This window comes from Pelmatolapia mariae, linkage group LG10_11, assembly GCF_036321145.2.
Source record: "Pelmatolapia mariae isolate MD_Pm_ZW linkage group LG10_11, Pm_UMD_F_2, whole genome shotgun sequence".
NCBI classification, from domain to species: domain Eukaryota; kingdom Metazoa; phylum Chordata; class Actinopteri; order Cichliformes; family Cichlidae; genus Pelmatolapia; species Pelmatolapia mariae.
This window is the reverse complement of record NC_086236.1, coordinates 28,943,451-28,964,215: the sequence shown is the minus strand read 5'-3', so window position 1 is coordinate 28,964,215 and position 20,765 is coordinate 28,943,451. Positions and strand designations below refer to the sequence as shown.

At 38.8% G+C, this 20,765-nt stretch overlaps 2 protein-coding genes across 2 annotated transcripts; both read right to left on the bottom strand.

Annotated features, from left to right (window-relative positions):
• Positions 1-321: 321 nt before the first annotated feature.
• hspa8 (heat shock protein 8) lies at positions 322-4,475 on the bottom strand. The gene is made up of 9 exons (XM_063486749.1): positions 4,348-4,475; positions 3,163-3,372; positions 2,733-2,938; positions 2,478-2,630; positions 1,843-2,398; positions 1,524-1,726; positions 1,171-1,369; positions 858-1,090; positions 322-770 (listed from the first exon to the last, which is right to left on the bottom strand). Exons 2-9 carry the CDS (start codon positions 3,365-3,367, stop codon positions 573-575), a joined length of 1,953 nt encoding a protein of 650 aa, XP_063342819.1. The 5' UTR covers positions 3,368-3,372; positions 4,348-4,475; the 3' UTR covers positions 322-572.
• Positions 4,476-5,659: 1,184 nt separating this feature from the next.
• LOC134635358 (cytotoxic and regulatory T-cell molecule) lies at positions 5,660-12,189 on the bottom strand. The gene is made up of 10 exons (XM_063484748.1): positions 12,144-12,189; positions 10,016-10,156; positions 9,727-9,879; positions 9,456-9,575; positions 8,553-8,708; positions 7,837-8,097; positions 6,739-6,804; positions 6,479-6,625; positions 6,209-6,295; positions 5,660-5,884 (listed from the first exon to the last, which is right to left on the bottom strand). Exons 1-10 carry the CDS (start codon positions 12,187-12,189, stop codon positions 5,727-5,729), a joined length of 1,335 nt encoding a protein of 444 aa, XP_063340818.1. The 3' UTR covers positions 5,660-5,726.
• Between the last annotated feature and the right edge of the window lie 8,576 nt (positions 12,190-20,765).

The following is a 20,765-nucleotide window of genomic DNA, read 5'->3' as shown; positions in this document are numbered from 1 at the left end:
TAATAAATTGTCACAAAAAAAAAAAAAAAAAAAAAAAGCTTAAGTGTATTTGTTAAAAATGTTGAGCCCATTCTGTAGATTCATGTTCCATAGTGGTAAATTAACAGGGAGGATACTTTCCATGGCTTGAACCTACCTACAGGTAAGCCACAGGAATTTCTAGTTTCCAGTTTCACATTTGACAAAGATAATCCTAAGAATTTTGCAAATTATTCAATAGAGCATCAAGACAGTGCCCACCCCACCCCAAGATATTTACAGATCCTGCTTTGAGATAAATTAGAGCTTCCAGTATCAAGTTAGAAGTTCATGTACAACACATTAGGGTTGCAAGATTAATTTATTATCAAGGCAGTTACATCTCCATACACAAAACACTTTGACATTTGAAGACTCTGCTCAATCATGCCAACTACAAGTTGTTCCCTTGCACCTGTGTTGCAAACAATGCCATAAATGACATCTCTGAACCCTGTTTTTAGGTCATTAAATTTCACTCCTGCAGTTTACTTGTTCTAGGAGGGTTACTTTATTAGAAAACACGTCAGGTAGCAGCTGGTATAGCTGAATGTTTAGTCGACCTCCTCAATGGTTGGTCCAGAGGATCCACCACCAGGAGCGGCACCACCGGCTCCAGGGAAGCCACCAGGCATGCCCTCTGGCATTCCTCCAGGCATACCTCCAGCACTCTGGTACAGCTTGGTAATGATTGGGTTGCACACCTTCTCCAGCTCCTTCTGTTGATGCTCATACTCATCCTTCTCAGCAGTCTACAAAATGTAGATAATGTATAAGCCCTTCATAGCAATTGATACTATTGTGATTTTTTTCTGGTGTGTGCTTGGGGATGGGGTTACCTGGTTCTTATCCAGCCAGCTGATGACCTCATTGCACTTGTCCAAGATCTTCTGCTTGTCATCATCGCTGATCTTGCCGGCCAGCTTCTCATCCTCCACAGTGGACTTCATGTTGAAAGCATACGACTCCAGGCCGTTCTTAGCAGCCACTTTGTCACGTTGAACATCATCTTCTGCCTTGTACTTCTCTGCTTCCTGGACCATGCGTTCAATATCCTCCTTGCTGAGCCGACCTAGAAGGACAGCAAAGAGTCACAAGTTGTGCCAGAAATTTGATGGTCATCAATCAAAACTGTCATCAATCAAAACCCACCTTTGTCATTGGTGATGGTAATCTTGTTTTCCTTGCCAGTGCTCTTATCAACAGCAGAGACATTCATGATGCCATTGGCATCAATGTCAAATGTCACTTCAATCTGGGGAACGCCTCGAGGAGCAGGAGGGATTCCAGTTAGCTCAAATTTGCCCAGCAAATTGTTGTCCTTTGTCATGGCACGCTCACCCTCATAAACCTGTTGAAATAGAGGTCAGCCAATAATTTTTCCACTCCACATCTACACAAATGCTAATGTCTGACAACATGAGTCTCAATCTCTAGTGGAATGTGAATGGCAGAAATTAACGTAACTGCAATTAAAAGGCCAAGATAAATAAGGCTACACTGACCTGGATGAGCACACCAGGCTGGTTATCAGAGTAAGTGGTGAAGGTTTGGGTCTGCTTGGTAGGAATTGTGGTGTTACGTTTAATCAGGACAGTCATAACACCTCCAGCAGTCTCGATACCCAAAGACAAAGGTGTGACATCCAGAAGGAGAAGGTCTTGCACATTCTCAGACTTGTCACCAGACAGGATGGCAGCCTGGACAGCTAAAACCAAAGAAAATTTCTTCAAGATAAAAACTACATTCAGGTTATAATAGGGCAGCTACCATCAGTAGTTTTTTTTTTTTTCTTTTTTCTCTCTCTCTCCACTGAAAACTTACCAGCTCCATAGGCCACAGCTTCATCTGGATTAATGCTCTTGTTGAGCTCCTTTCCATTGAAGAAATCCTGGAGAAGTTTCTGGATCTTTGGGATACGGGTGGAGCCACCAACCAATACAATGTCATGAATCTGCCCTTTATCCATCTTGGCATCACGGAGTGACTTCTCCACAGGATCCAGGGTGCCACGGAAGAGGTCAGCATTGAGCTCCTCAAATCGAGCCCTTGTGATGGAGGTGTAGAAGTCAACTCCTTCATACAAAGAGTCGATTTCAATACTGGCCTGGGTGCTGGAAGACAGGGTGCGCTTTGCCCTCTCGCAAGCAGTGCGCAGACGACGGACAGCCCTTTTGTTGTCACTGATGTCCTTTTTGTACTTGCGCTTGAACTCTGCAATGAAGTGGTTGACCATGCGGTTATCAAAGTCCTCCCCACCAAGATGAGTATCACCAGCAGTGGATTTGACCTCAAAGATGCCATCCTCAATGGTCAAGATGGATACATCGAAGGTGCCACCACCAAGATCAAAGATGAGAACATTCCTCTCTGATCCAACCTGAGAACAGATTTGATAGTGCTTAAGAACAGACAGTTAACAAAAAAGTATAATCCAGAATAAATTTTTACCCATTTACCTTTTTGTCCAACCCATAAGCAATGGCAGCTGCAGTGGGCTCATTGATGATGCGCAGAACATTCAGGCCAGAGATGGTGCCAGCATCCTTTGTGGCCTGACGCTGAGAGTCATTGAAGTAAGCGGGCACTGTGATTACAGCGTTGTTGACAGTCTGAAATGTAAAAACAAATAAATAAATAAAATATGGACATTAAATTGACGAGTTATGTGAAAACTTGCAACTGTATTCCACAGAGGTAAATTCAGAGCATACTTTTCCGAGGTAGGCTTCAGCAATCTCCTTCATCTTTGTCAGCACCATGGAGGAAATCTCCTCTGGGTAGAATGATTTTGTTTCACCTTTGTACTCAACTTGAACTTTAGGGCGACTATTGTCATTGATGACATTAAATGGCCAGTGCTTCATGTCTGACTGCACAACTGTATCGTCAAACCTCCGGCCAATAAGACGTTTGGCATCTGAAAGAGAAAGTTATATTTTGTTTTTTTTAAAAGATGCAATACTCTTATCATTCTTCCCGCAAATCCACAAGGCTCAAGACTGGTCTTTAACAGAGATCAGTTGCTTCAAGACAAGCTCATGGGTGGTAAAACTGAGATGCTAACTTAATTTGGTTGACGAATACCAATTTTTTCTCAAGGTAGGACTGACTTTTACTGTTAAGTAAAATTTTAACCCTTACCGAAGACTGTGTTTGTGGGGTTCATAGCAACCTGATTCTTGGCTGCGTCGCCAATCAACCTCTCGGTATCTGTGAAGGCCACATAACTGGGTGTGGTCCTGTTGCCCTGGTCATTGGCAATAATTTCAACTTTGCCATGCTGGAACACACCAACACAGGAGTAGGTGGTCCCAAGATCAATACCAACTGCTGGTCCCTTTGACATGTTTCCTAAAGAAATGCAAGAACAGTGTTAGATTTATATTCTTCTAGTCATCTGTAACTTTTTAACTTCAATCCTTTATAACATGCTTAATGTCAAAGTAACTCAATTGAACAACTACATTTTACCCAATTATTCAATTTAAGGCAATTTAGACTAACATAACTAGAATGCACAACAAAAACGTATGGTTTTAGTTGATTTGCTTTAATTATCCTTCAAGTTTAATTTAGAGTTGTCTTTTAAATTTATATTGATTATATAAATTTGATTAAGAGCTTTTATTTTCCCCCTCGGCCATAAAACATTAAGCATTTTAACAACGTTATTGGGCTAACAAATCCCAATTCCAACAACCCACCCACTTACAGAAAAAAACCGAAAAGGAACCCGCCTTGAACGAGCGTGGCTCATGGCCAAGCAATAGCCATGCGTCAGTCATAAATCACGTGCACAGCAAACTGGTACAACCGGAAATCTAAAAGCTAGAGTGCTTTGATCCTAAAACTGTTGTATTAAAATGTGTCTAAAGCACAAGAAAATATTTAAAGAATTAAATCTGAAACGATTTACAAAACCTTTGACTTTTGCTCTAGAGTAAAAAAAAAACAAAAAACAAAAACAAAAAACCGGAAGCCTGTATATTCCGGGTATCCGGGTAGCTTAACAGTTGTTCGAGAACATTCTCGAACGCGTCAGGATTTCTCCACCCCCCACCCCTCCGCCATTATATAGCCTTAATGCAGCATTTGAGCCAATGATTACGCCTCGATAACAAGGATATGAATACCTTAACCTTCATAATTCACTATGCGATCCATATTTGTTAATAAAATAACCGTCAAGCATTTAACACGAGGAGAAAAATTCAGCATTCCCCAGTGAACATGCACATCAGTCATACATAAAGCAAATCCTGCCAGCAAGTCCAACTAATATACTAGAACTTTTTGTTAACACCAATGTATTTCAGAATGACTTACCGAGTTACTGAACTGAGGTTGACTGTGGGTATTGTTGGGCTGGAATGGACTAGCGCCACGGTGACTCAACCCTGCCGGTATGAGAAGCGAAAGGAGGGTGAACCTTTAGCCGAACCCTTTATATCACCGGCACAGCATCCAATCGGCGCAGTCACTGAGTCTTTCCTCATCGGTTCACCAATGAGGCTTTGATGAACCGATGACGCGAGACACAATCCATCCCACTTCCTGCTTTATTGTGACTGTTTCATAATGGTTGTGAATACCCGCATGGCATAAGATGGAAGCTTTGTCTGAAGTGTAGAAGGCAAATCATCTCTCTCTTTTTTTTTTAGATTTTACCGTTAAGTATGTCAGTCATGTTCGGTGCTTGATTTGGCTTCTGTTTTTTGTAAGCTACATAAAGCTCTTTAAGTTCATACATAATTGATATATTATGGAGCTATTTTTTAAAATATGCATATTATACATAGACCTTAGTGTTATATTACCGTATTAATGCTTGACACGTTTTCAGAGACAAAGCCACAGAGTGCTGATAATATGTATATGATATGAATGTTTCCCATAGCCTGTTATCTATGCTCAAAAACAATATATTATAGCAAAATATAATTTATTGCTACACGTTCAACCCAAACATACAAAATATATACATACAAGGCAACATATATGCTATATTCACACAGTATATATTACAGATATTATGTTGCCACATTTGATTCTCTGTAAACATTCAAACACTTCATCAGGAACACCTGCAGACATGCTTATTCTTGCTGTTGCTGGTCATCCGCCAGTCATATAGCAGCAGTGCTATCTACTATTGTAAATACAGGTCAGGAGCTTTACATATAATGTTCATATAAAACAAAAACATGGCATGACTGATGATGTAAGAAGGGGTGTAAATTAACCTGTTGTCAATTGTTAGACTGAATGGACCTCGACAGTCCAGGTTATGTATCGGTGTGGGGAAATGTTTTCCTTTGTCTGACCATGAGCATATGTTTATGAGATCTTCTGCTGACCATTTCACACAGGAAATCTAACCTTCATGAACATAACAGTGAGTTCACTGGACTTTAGTAGCTGTAGCAATGTAACAGAATGAAATCAAGGATAAAAGTACAGTAGACAAATGATGTGACGAATAATGTCAACATAATGTAGATACTTTAAGTCATTTTTTTCAACATCTTGTGGCATTCATGGCACCAAGAACTGATGCTGCTGAAGATCAAAGGTAGGTTCTACCTACCATAAGTAAGCACATATTCCTAACAATAATAAGTGAATGATTGCCCTGTATTCTGTCATGCAAGTGCAGAAAAAAATGGAAAATTGCTGATATCATGAAAACTGTGTTTTCAAGACAGTTATAGCGATGTCTCCTTCGCATCACATTTGGCTAAAGTTTGTGCTGTAGTTTGATGTTGAGAAGTCGTTGCTGTGATCACAGCTGTGTTTTGCACTGAAGTCATCGTCTTCGCTGGTTCTTCAACAACATACTGTGTGAAGGCTGTATTGAAGAGGCCTGTAACAATAAAGAATACTAATAAATATCCCATTTTCTCTTTTAAGACAGGATAAGGCGGTTTTTACAGTGTACTGGGCAAAATGTGTCAATGAAAGCACTCCCCTGACCATTAACTGGGATTCAAAATACGTAAAGGTTAAATGGATTTTTGAGTTTGAGTTCCCTAAGTACATGAACTTTATCCTCTGTGCTGTTTCTCTAAGCTGCCAACGTGACCCTAGTCATGTTTTAGCAAAAGCTACATTTTATAATATTCACATTAAACAGAAGGTATAATACAGTCATAGATGCGAACAACCATCTAATTAAAAGATTTTGTACCTCTTCTCCGTTGTGCTTGTGAGGTCTTTTCTTCATGGCTTGATTTAGATTTACTGCTCTCCTCTGATGGATTAGAGTCTTCATTTTCTGTAACAATAAAAACTGTCAAATCTTTTGTAAGATAAATAAAAATAAATTTAGATCACAATTCTTGAAAGTACAACACACTTGCTGCATGAATGTATGATTTTTAGCCGGACTGTAGTCAAGTAAAATTGTAAATAACAGCAACTTTAGTCTGACATCAAACAGAAAACGTGATCTGCCTACCTCTTTTCCAGGCAATGTGTGCTCTCCTCAGCTTGATAGCAAAAAAAATGACGACCACTAGAAGGCCACAGATTAGGCATGTCACTAGCAAGACCAGCAATGATGAATTTTCTTGGTCTTTTCTATGCATGTTTAAGCCAAAATTCCCTGAAAATAGAGAAAAACCCAAAACTTAAGGATTTTAAAACACATGGTGTTCTCTGTGATTCTCAGAGAAGAGGAACTATGATTTTAACTATTCAGGCTGAGTGTAAATGTACCTGTTGTGTTACTGTCCATGTTATCAATGGTGATGTTCTCTGTGGTTTCAGAGGAATATGTCCAGCCTTTAAGGTGTAGTAAAGAAAAGACGTACAATAATTAACACAGACTCTATGAAGCTACTACAGTCCAGGTCTATTATGTTTTTCAAATGGAACCATTTTTTTGTAGTTTTCCAGAGTAACCAATAGGTGGCATCAAACACACATATTTGAAGAACCTGTTGAGCCTACTGCCTCAATGATGGTGTCATTGCTTACCCTGTTTGAACATGATAGGACTTTTTTTTTTTTTAATTAATTTTTAGTGTTTGTTTGTTTTTTTTACAGTAATTTTCTGAATATATAAAGCTCAGGTAAAATGCAAAAATGGAAGACAAATAACTGTTTTGCACACATTCTGCTTAAATGTTAATATTAAACTGAATTTACTGTGTGAGTAAACACATATATAGTGCATTTCTAACCAATTACATGTCAGTAGTGTTCAAGGTTTGAAACACTGAAGACAGAAGACGTAAACTGCTTTTTTTGGAGCATGTCTGACGATCAGAGCAGATATGCTCTCGGAACAGTTTTTGTTTGCCCACAGAGCTGCAGCCTCCCAATCAGTGAATACATCTAACATGACAGAGTTTCATATAGCTTGAGCTCTCCATCGCAGGAAACACATCTGGTGTTATATCAACCACAGTAGTGGTTAAGAGACATTTTAGACATTGTGAGAATGTGATCGCTCTTGTTTCCACCCCATAGGCTCACAGTTAGTGTAATATGCTAAACACACAATACTAAGCAGTAACAAAGAGATGTATTGTAGGCTAATTTCTTCAATAAAGTACACTTTCCTTTTTAGCGGCTCGAGGGATTTAAGTTTCATTTAAAATATGATGTATGGCATAACTTAAAATGTAAAATGGTGTTTTATTAATTTTTAACTAAATAAAATGTATTTCTTTTTAAAACTTCCATTTCTCCACTACTTTCTTTTGTGTCCCTAAGCTCATCCTAAGGTGTGTTATCTAATATGAAACATTATGTTTCTTGAAATCCACGGGGCATAAAAAACAAATAAAAATGCAGACAGTTTCCACTCACCACTAGTGCTGAGATGTGGGTCTGTAGGGCCTGTAACAGGGATCTGAGGAGATCTAGTGATAGACATCTCTGGGTCACTGGTGGAAACCTGCAGACTGGAGGGAACCGTTGAGCTCTCTGATAAGGGCTTGTTCTCATTTCTTGTGGTGGAGTACACTGCTGTTCTATTATGTCTGATCCACGTGGTTGTTGTCCCTGGCACTTGTGTTGATCCTTTAACAGTATGTGGACTGACTGTGGATGTGTGGTGGGATCCTTTTGCTGTGACAGAAATTGGACTTGTGTTACTACTGAGTAGAAACAACACTCAGTTCAGAGAAAGTTACAATTCATGATGTCATGAAAACTATCTGCAAATCACACTTCATTTTTATTAGAATAGAGGAAACTAGATTTTTTTTTTTTTAACAACACAGAATGAGGAAATTACGTGGAGTTGCCATTTTTTGTTTTTATTTTTGGTCAGACAGTTTCACAGTCTGGTCTTATGGACTGTTTTGTGGCGCAGTTCATGAGTTAAAAAACCCCAGTGCTTTCCCTGTTCTGTGACGACACAACTACACAATCACTGTTCCTCAAATTGAACATTTTATTTAGAAGTACTTCACTGTACACAAGTCATGGATAATAAAATGGATGGTTTTATTCTTTAAATGTTTTAAACTGTTGCTATAATGTGGTGGTGTTCATAAAATAAATGAATGAAATATACTCACAGTCTTGTCTAATTTTTACAAAGTTCATCAGATGTTTTGATTTCAATGCAGGGTGGCGAACAAGACACTTCACAGTAACTCTTTTCTCTACTGAGAGAATTTCAATCATCCCAGTGGAGATGTATTTTTTAGCTTCCTGTTGGAATTGGGTACGAGCTGTAAAATGGGATAGATGTCATTAGCATCAATTGCATCAACTTACACCATCACAAATGCAACACTTGATCAAATCACCCTTTGTAATGTAAACTACTCTTCTGTGGAATTCAAAATAAAATTCAAAATCCCCCTTGTTTAAAGTCTTTTTTTAAAACATTTGAATGTTGTTCAGTCTCATCATAGTAGCAAAGATTCCAGAAAGTGTGGGTCATGCTATCATCATCACATGAGCCCACTCACTGGTTGCTGTCACTAATTTTAATACACCTACAAATGTCTAAAGGCCACAACGTAAGTGTTAACACCCATGTTGACCTAACCCTAACCCATCCATCCACTCTTAACTGCTGTGGTTTTAAGCACAGTAGTTAAGTTTTAGGAAAAGTGCATTGCATTTATTATCAAAAAGGATCAACCTTTCCTAGTATCAAAATTCACTTTTTGTGCTTATTCCTAGTTAACTGCTCTTAATTGTATTTAATTGAGTTCACGATATACATATAACTTCTTTTTTATTATCTATGTCTAGAAATTAGCAAACATTTGTTTGCCAATTATGTATCATAAAACATTTTATGAAACATAAATATGAGTAACCAGCAAGGGAATGATATCAAAATGACATCCCCTTGTGTAGTCAGCTTAATTCAGCTTTTTGGAAAATCCACTGGGAAAAATACTGATTGAAGGGCAATTTTTCTAACTAACACCTCAAACTATCATTCTCACTTTCTTCCAACTTACCAAGAAATTCGGACCCATCGCCGATTTTCCAAGAAATCTGAGGAGCAAAGTGGTTCCCCACAGCAGTGCATTTTATGACAGTCTTTCCTTCATGCTTTGTTTTTGACATTTTGGGATAACCTTCAGAAGAATCACAAAAGACAAAGTTTTATGAAACAAGATCAACACAGTGGTAATGGTGTTGGTAATTAGTATAACTGTCAAAGTCTGATCCCATCACTAGTAAAGACGTGAAAAGAAAGTAAAAAGAAAGACGTAAGATAATATTTACCCAACACTGTCACCTCCACTATCTTCTCTGTTATTTGGTCTCCATAATGAGAACATGTGTAATTGCCTCCATCGTTAAATTTGACGCTGGAAACACTGATGGAGAATTCCGACTCAGACAGTGTGTCGATTCTGTAGCGTTTGTCCTTTAAGGCTGGAAACAATTTTTTTTAAAAGTTATTTAATGTTTGCCTTTCACCAAAGATTCTTTGAATTTTGGCCCAAACATTTGCCACTTTTTAAGTTTTTGTTTTTACATTCATTAGTGTGACTGAATATGCCATTTTCACCTTGATTGCGATTGAAGAACATAACAAATCCTTTAGGGTTTTTCCAGTCCACATTGGTCTTGTCAGCATTGGTAACAGGACAGTTTAAGCTGAGTTTCTCACCTTCCATGACCGTCACATGCTGCAATACTGCAAGTGAAACTGCAATCAAATAAAAGGAAGTTTGACTTTATTAAAGTTTCTTTGAGAACGAAATGTGCATAACACATTTCCTAACATGGTAAAAACAAGTGAGCTGAAATTAAAAAGTCAGTGGCACACACACAGATGTCCAAGTTAAGTTTTAAACAGTTCAGTTAAACTTTTCACAGTCTGACTCATCTGCCACCACCTCTGCCACTGGCCTGTCACTGTGTATATAGGTGTGTGGAGGAGGTGTGACAGGAAAAAAAATGCTGTTCATTGCAGCTACAAAATAAGCAGCCCCCCTGTTATACATTTAATGCATTTCTGTTCTAACAGGAAGTAATGTGGTCAGTGCTTTCAAGGTGAAAGAGAAAGTAGGGCGGGTGTGAGGAAAAAATATATATTTGCTGTAGGTTGTTCATGGGGCCTTTGGGGGCTTTTTCTTTTCTGTGGGTTTCAAATAACACACGGAAAACACATTTGTTGGGGGCACACTGACACCACCGCAGAGGTCATAAAGCTATTTTTGCAGTTTGTGTGCTAGTCATGCCATTACATCAACTGACAACCACCAATATTTGTACTGATGACTTTTCATCAGTACAGTCATTTTTATGTCTCTCTAAGCTTTGGTTGTCTCTGTGTCTTTTTCAATTTTATTTGTATTGCCTGATCAATACAGAAAATGTAATTTCTCAGTAAGTTCTTAATGCTAACTAAAATATACACATTGTATACTGTGTATGTTATGTTGTTTGCTCTTATGCAAAGCTAAAGCCAGTCTCATTTGTCTATTTTGTCTCATTGTAAGGTTTTCATCTGTATCATTCTATTACTGACAACTATTAAAGGGCCAGTCTACATATATACTCTATGTCATAGAAGAAACTGTCCTAAAAAACTTTCATTTTATGTCAGTCATTTAACAAAGTTGAGAAGTTGTGAACTGGTTCAACATACAACCCCAGTTCCAACAATGCCAGGGTACTGTAACATGTAAATAAAAACACAATGAAACAAACCCTCATCTTATTTACAACAGAACAAAAACAATCACATATTAAAACTGAGAAAATCTATCATTTTAATAAAAATATTGGCTCATTTTGAATTGAAAGTGGTGGTGACAGGGCCATGGTTACAACTCTATTAAGAGCTGTCCATAAACATAGGAGGACTTAAGGGAGCAGTTACTGGACTTCGGGGGAGGAATGTTATCCCGTTCTTGTATGACAGGATTATAGCTACTCCTGAGTCTTCTTTGTTGTATTTTTTGTTTCACGATATGCTACATGTTCTCAACAGGTGAAAGGTCAGGATCCGGGTAGGCCAGTTCACCCAGACCTCCTCCTATGAAGCCAAGCTGTTTTACATGCTTTTAATAGCACTAATGGTGTCTTACCAGATGTGCTACGCATAGGGACTAATGTATTGCACGGTAGAGCTTTAACCTGCATTCATGGCAAACACAAACACAGTGATAGGAAGTGTTCCTAAGTAATGTTGCTCCCATCAAATTCAAAATGAGCTTATTATTTTCATGAAATTGTACAAAGTTTCAGTATAAACAATTGATATGTTTTCTATGTTCTACTGTGCATACAATATGGGTTTAGGAGATTTCCAAATTACTGCATTCAGTTTATATTTACAATTTATGCAGCATCCCAACTTTCTAGGTTCAGTTGATGTGAACACGAGCAAACAGAAATCCAAACGCAAATTCCTTTAATGCATAACTAATGCAACAGAGTCATTTACTGAAAATTGAAGCACTTTCTGTGTGAAATATGAGAGCTTGTAATTCTACCATAATTTTCTCTATATAATAAATCATCTAAATGTAAAAGGTCACAAACAGCCTCAGAAGGAAGTTGTTTACTCCAAGGCATAGTCATCCTCACTGTGTTCATCTGCTTTTTCCAGTCATGTAGGTTACGATCCTATTTCAGCACTTATCAGATCAAACACCGCCAAAGAGTGTAAAAAGTCAAACACTCACCCTCAATGTACAGCACAAAGACGCTAAGTACAAGTTTTAGTTCCATCTCTGTCACGAAGAAACACACTGACTCTGGTGCACTTCCTCATCACTCATCTATATGTACTCTACTACGGGACCTTCCATGACATCACAGCTCTGTGGTTTCCCCTAACTTTTTGATTTGAGGGATTCTCATGTGACTCCTTACAGTAGAAGTGCAAGTTGACCATTATTACATTTTATTCCTGTTTGTAGTTTTGCTGCCCAACATGAGTTGAATGTTGAATTTACAACTTATCTATCTTGTGGATGGCTGTGGTTCATCAGAGCATGAATGTTACATAGAAAGTGTGAATGAGACATGTTGTAAAAAGTGCTTTGAGTGTTTAAATAGAGTAGAAGAGCACTATATAAGGATCAGTCCAATTACCATTTATAGTAAAAGACCTAAGGCAAAATTATGCTTCCTTATTTTCCAAAATTATGTTAATTCTGGAATTAGTAACTCTGGAAACAGTGGAGAAGCTTTATCAACCAAGTAGCCAGCTAGTACCTAACGTTAGTAACTGTGGTTTGACCACAGTTACTAAACTTCAGGTTGAATTGCCACTGCAGTTTTAACTCACACATCAACAAGATTAACAACTTGCCACCAATCTGTGGCTTACTAAGGGGAAATGGCTACTTGCCAAAGCAAAAGCTGTTTGAGCTGGAAACTTGTGTCAGGTGGGTGCCGAGGGGAAAATGAAAACCATAGCCCTCATGGTTTTATGATGTTTTCCACTGTAGACTCGATACAAACATTTACGGAATTTAGTCAGATCAAATATATGGTATTGCAGTAATTAGGTGCCATTACAGTCTCCAGAAGAAAATGGAAGAATAATTTAAAAGCAAATGCAGAAACATACTTGTACTCACTAACTATATATAGAAGTGGAAACAAACCTGTGTGAATTTCTTTTGGGGAGGTTTTACTATGTGTCATATAAGTCAGGTTGATTAAAACAGCTTAAAATGTTATATCAAGCAGTAAACATTTATCACGTTCTGTTCACTTGTATGTGAACACAGAAATTAAATGACTCTTACCCACTCTTAAAAGAACAACAGGAGAGGAATGGTCTTAGGGTCAGCCATCGAGTATGTTAAATCCTGAAAGACAAAAAAGTTAACTGGACAGAACACCTAATTTACAAATCATTCACTCTGTAAAACTCAGCATGGGGTTCAGTGTTGCCTAAATATCCTCATTAACTTAACAACAATGACAGTGTAGCGACATAGAGGGGTTCACGGTTCACAGTCGTACTAGGTTAACTGGTGATTCTAAATTGAATGCAGGTGTAAATACTGTAAATGGGAAATGGACTGGATTTATTTGGATTCGGAAAAGGGTGGAGTCCCCACTCCGGGTCAGGGACACGTTCCTGCCCCACATGGAGGAGTTTAAGTATCTCGGGGTCTTGTTCACGAGTGACAGGAGAAGTGAGTGGGAGACGACAGATGGATTGGTGCTGCACTTGCAGTGATGCAGCGGGTAGTGATCTATGTCCCTACCCTCACCTATGGTCACAAGCTGTGGGTAGTGACCAAAAGAACGATATTGCGGATACAATGGGCTTTCTCCAAAAAGTGGCTGGCCTCTCCCTAAGAGATAGGGTGAGAAGTTCAGCGTCCGGGAGGGGCTCAGAGTAGAGCTGCTGCTCCTCTACATCGAAGGAGCCAGTTGAGGTGCTTTGGGCATCTGACAAGGATGCCTCCTGGGTGAGGTGTTCCGGGCATGCCCCATTGTGAGAAGGCCCAGGGGCAGACCCAGGACACCCTGGAGAGATTATATCTCTCGGGTGGCCTGGGAATGCCTTCTTGTTTCCCCGGACAAGCTGGAGGAAGTGGCTGGGGAGAGGGAGATCTAGGCTTCTTTGCTTAGGCTGCTGTCCCCGCGACCCGACCCCAGATAATTGGAAGAAGATGGACGAAAGACTTTTTCTTTTGGATGGTGAATGTGCTACTCTGACCAGTCAAAGCGCTTTACACAGCTTGACTTATTCACTCTTTCAAACCCATTGGCACAAGCACTTTTCTCTAAGTGCCTTCTAACATTTACATGCATTCATACTCCAATGGATGCATCTGACAGCAATTTGGGGCTATTTTCTTGCCCCACAGTATCTTGCCCGAGAACAGGTGTGGCAGTAATCAGGCCTGGGTGTGGCTAGAGAAATTGAACTCAGGTTTCCAAAGATGTGATGCCCCACAGTTATTTTATGTTATAATGCGGGTGGGCAATCATTTTTTTTACACAGGGTCATGTAAGTTTGGATTTTTTCCCCCTTAATAATAAACACCTTCATTTTGAAACTACATTTTGTGTTTATTTGTGTTATCTTTGTCTCATATTTTAATTTGTTTGGTGAGAAACATACAAAAAAGGTGCCATACACCTTTTCACACCACCGTATATAGAAAAAGCACAGAAAAAAGTGCTTGTGTGAATAGCTGAATTAGGTAAGTTGTATAAAGTAGTGTGCGCAGGTGCCCTATTTACCAATAGAGCATGGATTTCAGTTATTAAAGCCAGACATGAAACCAGACAGACCTACAAACAAGCAGCAACTAAAGGTGGCCTAGTAGAGTATATCAAGAGAGGAAATGCAGCAGTTGTTATCTGCCAAAGATCTTTATCTAAGTATCAAACAGAATCCTTACACTGAAAAAGGTGGTAGTTTGTCCTTTTAATTTGGAGTCACTGAAAATGGAAGACTATGTATAAAAATGTCTGCATTTCCTGAACAGTTAATGCATTACTTTTGTTAAACATATAGAATTAAAGCTTAAAGTGTGTATTTCAATCATATCTTGTCATCAGATCCTGCTGATTTGAGGATGCCTGTAAGTTTTCACATGTCACATATGATTCATTAAATTTGACTGATTTTCTGTTTCTGTAACTAATAAAAGGTCTATGGTGTGCATATAAATATAACTTTAAAGTATTTGTATGTTATTAAAATACATTTTTCATTGCAATGAACTAGTGTGTTTAAAGAAAATGTTTGTTGAAAATTGAAAAAGCATTTAAATTTTGCATTAGAGAATATTTGCATAGAATTTTTGACAAATACAACTTTTAGAGCATCCAATTTGTCTTTCTTTTTTTTATTCCACTATTTCTGTTTCATTTGCATGATCTTCATGTGAGTATGTAACTTTCAACCATGCACAAGAAAAAAAAAGTATCGTGTCCACTAGGGTTTTTTTATGGAAAAAGTAGGATGAGGTGGAGAAACTGTGATGGCCTATCTAATGTAACCTTATTTGTAAGGTCAACTATAATACCTGGTAAACAAGGCAAAAGCAGACAGCAACCACTTTGCATAAGTAGAAACGTCTTCAAGAGTATTGAGCCATGTTTTCCAGGAATTTAACATTTAAAATATATATGTTTCACTGGAATTTTGCACTGTCAATTTAGAGTTTGTGGTTTTGTCTTTAAATTAAATTGTGCAATTGATCTTTCCGAGTTAAATTCAGTAATCATTTCAAACCATCGACATGTCTATTCAAGTCCATTCCTATAAGACTGTTCAAAGAAGTCCTACCAATAATTAATGCTTCAGTCTTGCTTCAGATATGATCGGCCTATCTCTATTAATTGGCCTCAGTACAGCATTCAATACTGTTAGCCATAATATTTTATTACAGAGATTAGACCATGCCATAGACATTAAAGGTAATGCAACACAGTGGTTTAAATGAGGCCGCATTTGTAGACCGATTATGTCACAGCCAGGCAACGAAAGCTGTCCCAATTCTAAGGCTGCTCCAAATGCAGCCGACAAATGCGTCCTTCATTTCCCCGAATTTGAAGGATGGGTCAGGTGTATCCTTCGTGGCCCAACCTATCCCAGAGTTCATAGCGCGGCCCAGCCAATTCCAGTTTCCAACATGGCGGCATCTACTTAGTGTTAATATTACTCTTTCTGGGTCACAAAATAGACTTTTAAGATATTTTCAGGCGAAAATGTAGCTGTGTGAACTTCAAATATCTGCTTGGTTTATCAAGACATCACATATTTGCAAAAGTGCTCTGACATTTTCGGAGATGTATGTTACCCACCAGTTTGAAGTTTTGCGAGATCTCGCAAAACTTTTGCGAGATCCCGAGTTCATCTTCATTTTTTTTCTCCCATGTTCCTTGCGGGGCTCTGTACAGAATAGACAAGCCTGCATGAAATATACTTTATTAAGTAAAAACATAGATAAAAAACCCTCAGATGGCTCCAATCCAAGAACATCAGACACTTACCTATTCTATTATACCAGCAATCACCTTAGAGGTGACAATGGCTGTCATTGTTGAACATTCAAGGAAATCAACAGATTCCCATTGAAATAAATATTCCAAAATTAACTTCTATTAGTGTTTCCTGTTAAAACAGAAAATAAAAATAAAAAAAAACCTAACACTACTACTTAAAGAATTTTTCCAATGTGGAATGGCTTGTTTGCATTAAAGGCCTTTATCAGCCCCTGCTGGAATAATACATCTTATGAGCTTTTTAACTGTGTCAGAACATTCTTGTCTAAAGGGGCAGCAGTTGGAATTGATCTTGGGACCACCTACTCCTGTGCTGGTGTATTCCAACATGGCAAAGTTGAAATCCTTGACAATGATCAGGGCAACAAGACTACATACAGCTATGTGGCCTTTACAGATACTGAGAGGCTGATTGAAGATGGTCTTTGGTAAGGTCACAGCAAGGTGAATTTATATGGATTATGAATTATTAATTCTTCCAAATGACAAAGATGAAGGAGATTGCTATCTAGAGTACTTATCAAAGTATCTACTTAAAACAGTTTTTTCTCTTTTTTCAGTCTGTGTCAATTGCTGTAATGTTATGCACAGTACCTGAATACTATAAGGACTCTCAACGTCAAGCAACAAAAGATGATGGAACTATGTTTGACCTAAATGTTTAGAGAACAATGACTGTAGAAAACATGGACGACCTAACAGCTCCCCAATAATGAAGCCAACATATCTCTATCTCCACCTGGTGCCTGGGGGCGGTATAGATTATAAGCTCGGCAGATGGAAATGGGGTCAAACTAAAACAGTAAAGTTATCCTCAAATAAATTTTTCTGCCAATATTACTCATCATGCTGATTAGTGTTCATGGGGTATTCTTTCTCATAAGTTTGATTCTAATTACTAACTTAATGTTGTAAGATTGGCACGCAACGTCATAATGACAGCTTTGACTGGGAGCTGCAATCATAGAGAAACTTGCATATGTTAGTTTGGGAAGGGCAGATAGAGCGGGGATGGTGAGAGGAGGTCCAGCCTTTATTTTCCAAAACCGAACCTGACTGTTTCAAACTGACAGTGTGAGGTGTTCTGCAGTAAACTGGACTAACTGACAAAAGGACTTGAGGCCCTGGCACACTTTCTTGTAAGTTAAATGTGTGTTTGTAAGCTAATCAGTTGTTAACATTCTTAGCTAGCTAGCTAAGATGATCAGGGAAAGCCAAGTTTGGCAGCTATTCCATGCACATGAATGGATTTACCCTGACTAAAGAAATCACTCTGAGGTTGTATGTTCATTAAAGTCAGTAATGTAGTTCGGACATTAGAAGTGAGAATTAAAGCCAATAGCAGATGGAAATGCACTGGTATTTATATATAGTGCTTTTTGACTTTTTACACCACTTTATTCTGAATGCAGGGTCAACTTAGAGTTCAGTATCTTGGCCAGGTCATTGTGGATGATTGCGGTCCTGAACACTTCAGGGAGAGCAGTGTTGACATCCATCACACCTCCAGCAGGACTGGAGGTGTGAGGACATTGTAGATGGATAGCGAACTGAAAGTTCTTTCCTCCAGTGGAGCTGTGGGCAAAGAGTTGATGTAAAACATGTGATGCAGTGGGTCAGACTGTCAATGTCCTCCCCATGTAGACTGCAGTCTGTGGTTTCAAAGGAGTTCTTTAGCCTCTGTTTGGAGGGGGCGGCCCAAGATAAGATTCATGCGGAGTTTCTCAAGTCTTTGGATGTTGTGGGGGTACAGGGTGCGCCATGGTACTGGAGGAGAGTGTTAGCCTTCTAAAAATGTTTTGTTGGTGGTAGATACTATGAGGAAAGGGTTCACTGATTTGATTATCAGGTTCTGTTCATTTTTGTCTTTCGAACTTTGTTGTTGTGTTTTGCACCTCAAGGTTTCACAGTGTAGTTCATTTAGTGGCATTTATATTAAGCTTTTCTAGTCTGACCAGGAGCAATATGAAGTTCACTACTGTGCTCAAGAGCAAACTAAATTGCAGCTGTTGAATGGAATCCTCTTTCTCAGTTCTTACTTTTCAGCTTCGCCATTTCTTTCCTCAAATCCTCTCCTTGCACCAGAGATCTCAGTGGAGGTCGAGGCATGAGGTGAGACGAGTTGAGGCTACTTTCAATTAAATGCACAACATAGTAAACACACAAAGAGCAAATCATTTCTTTGAACTTGTACTTGTTGATATCAAAAATAAGCTCAGGTGCTTCTTGTGTATTCTGAGCAGACTCATGTTGGTTTCATCGTGTTATTAGCAGCAACTGTGACCTGTTTTGTTTAACTGCATGTAAGTAATCACATCTGTGCTGTACCTGAGTTTAATCTGGCCAACTGTGGTTAGTTTTATGCATCACCATTTTTTATTGATTATTTTAAATTGAGTTTAAATTGATTTTATTTTACTGTTCTTTTTTGGGTTTTTTACTATTATTATTTTATTGTTCTATTACAAATTAATATAAGTATATTAGTAACATAAATTACTAATATACTCTTCTAATATGGATTTTATCTATGTGTGGATGTGCACTCACTGCTGCTTTGTGAGGTACATCTTTTCAACTGCTTATTAATGTTAATATCTAATCTATATCATATTCGTATCAGCCAGTCACACGGCAGCACCTCAGTGTATATTTAAGCATATAGACACGTCAGTTAAACCAAGCATTATAATATGGAAGAAACGTTATACTGAGTGACTTTGAACATGGCAGTTGCAGGTGGGCTGGTCTGAGAATTGTTGATGAATTGGAATTTTTCCACACAATCATCTCGAGGGTTTACAAAGAATGGTGTGAAATTTCCAGTGAGTGGCAGTAAAATGCCTTGTTGATTTCAGAGGTCATAAGAGAATAACTGGACTTGCTTCGAGCTGATAGGAAAGCAATAGTAACCGAAATACTCACTAGTTATGAACAAGATATGTAGAAAAGCATCTCTGAATGCACAAAACATTGAAGCTTAAAACAGATGAGCTGCAGCAGCTGAAAACCACACTGTTGGCCACTCATGTCAACTAAAAACAGAAAACTGAGGCTACACTAAGCATAGGCCCACCAAAACGGGACAGTGGTAGGTATAAAACACCTTGCCTTTGCTGATGAGTCTCGATTTCTGCTGCAACATTTACATGATCGGGTCAGAATTCAGCATAAATATGCCTTGTATCAACATTTCAGGCTGCAGGTGGTGTAATCCTATCTGATTTTCATTTCCTTTTTACAACAGCCTACTGAGGGTTTGTTGCTCACTGTGTTGATGCACAGGAATATACCCACATGAATATAGTCTAAAGTTTTGAAGGAACCTTGTTGAATCTGTTAGTACAAATTAAGGCGGTCTGGAAGGCACTAGCAAGGTGTACCTAATAAAGTGTCCAGTGAGCATACACTTTTTTAGCCAAACCACTAAGTTTACTTATTAAAATGCTGATGTTAAGTTTCAGAGCTTACACATCAGCTGCTTTGTGAAATAATAATTAAAAAAATCTATCTTCCATCTTTCATTGCTTGTTGACGTTCAGTGTAAGGCCTGAACGGGTGTGTGTGTGTGTGGGGGGGGGGGGGGGGGGGGGGGTAAACATTCTCTGGTTTCTGGTTTAGTGACTCCTGCCCTCTTTGTACTGAGACTGTATTTGGATTTGATATACTTGGCAACGGCCTTTGTGCCCTCGAACACAGCGTGCTTAGCCGGCTCTCCCTGGAGGTGATGGTGGAGCGCTTGTTGTAATGCGCTGAGCAGGATGCTTCCCCAGCAGAGGAGACTCAGGGTGGCTGCATCTCCATTTCGCCAACGATATACCAGTTTTGTAAATTGTGTTGACAGGGCAAGTAAAAACAGAGTATTCATATAAAAAATATACACAATGCTTTCTTGGGTCAGCACAACAACAAAAGAAAAAACAATGCCGCCCCTTTCAGATTGGTAGAAAAATGTACCATGATGACCAATCAAAGAATTATATGGCAACATGTTCATTTGGTTTTCAGGAAGAGAGGCGAGAGAGACTGTGATTTCGATAGTGAGTTTCGAGATGTGAGAGATTTGTGACATTTAGCGTGTTTAGAGTGTGTAGTTAGTGTGTTGTGTTGTGTGGTTTGTTTGTTTTCTTTTCTTTTGTGTGTCAATAAAGGCACTAGTGAATGTCACAGCTGCTACCAAAAAGCCACCACAGGAAGATTTCAATGTAAACGCTGTCTCCAAGTGGGAAACCGGAGTGATACACCTCCTGCTGTCAGGTCTGCCGGGTTTATCCCTGTGATGTGGTTCTCTGTCGTGTGGTGGACAGAAACTAATTTTT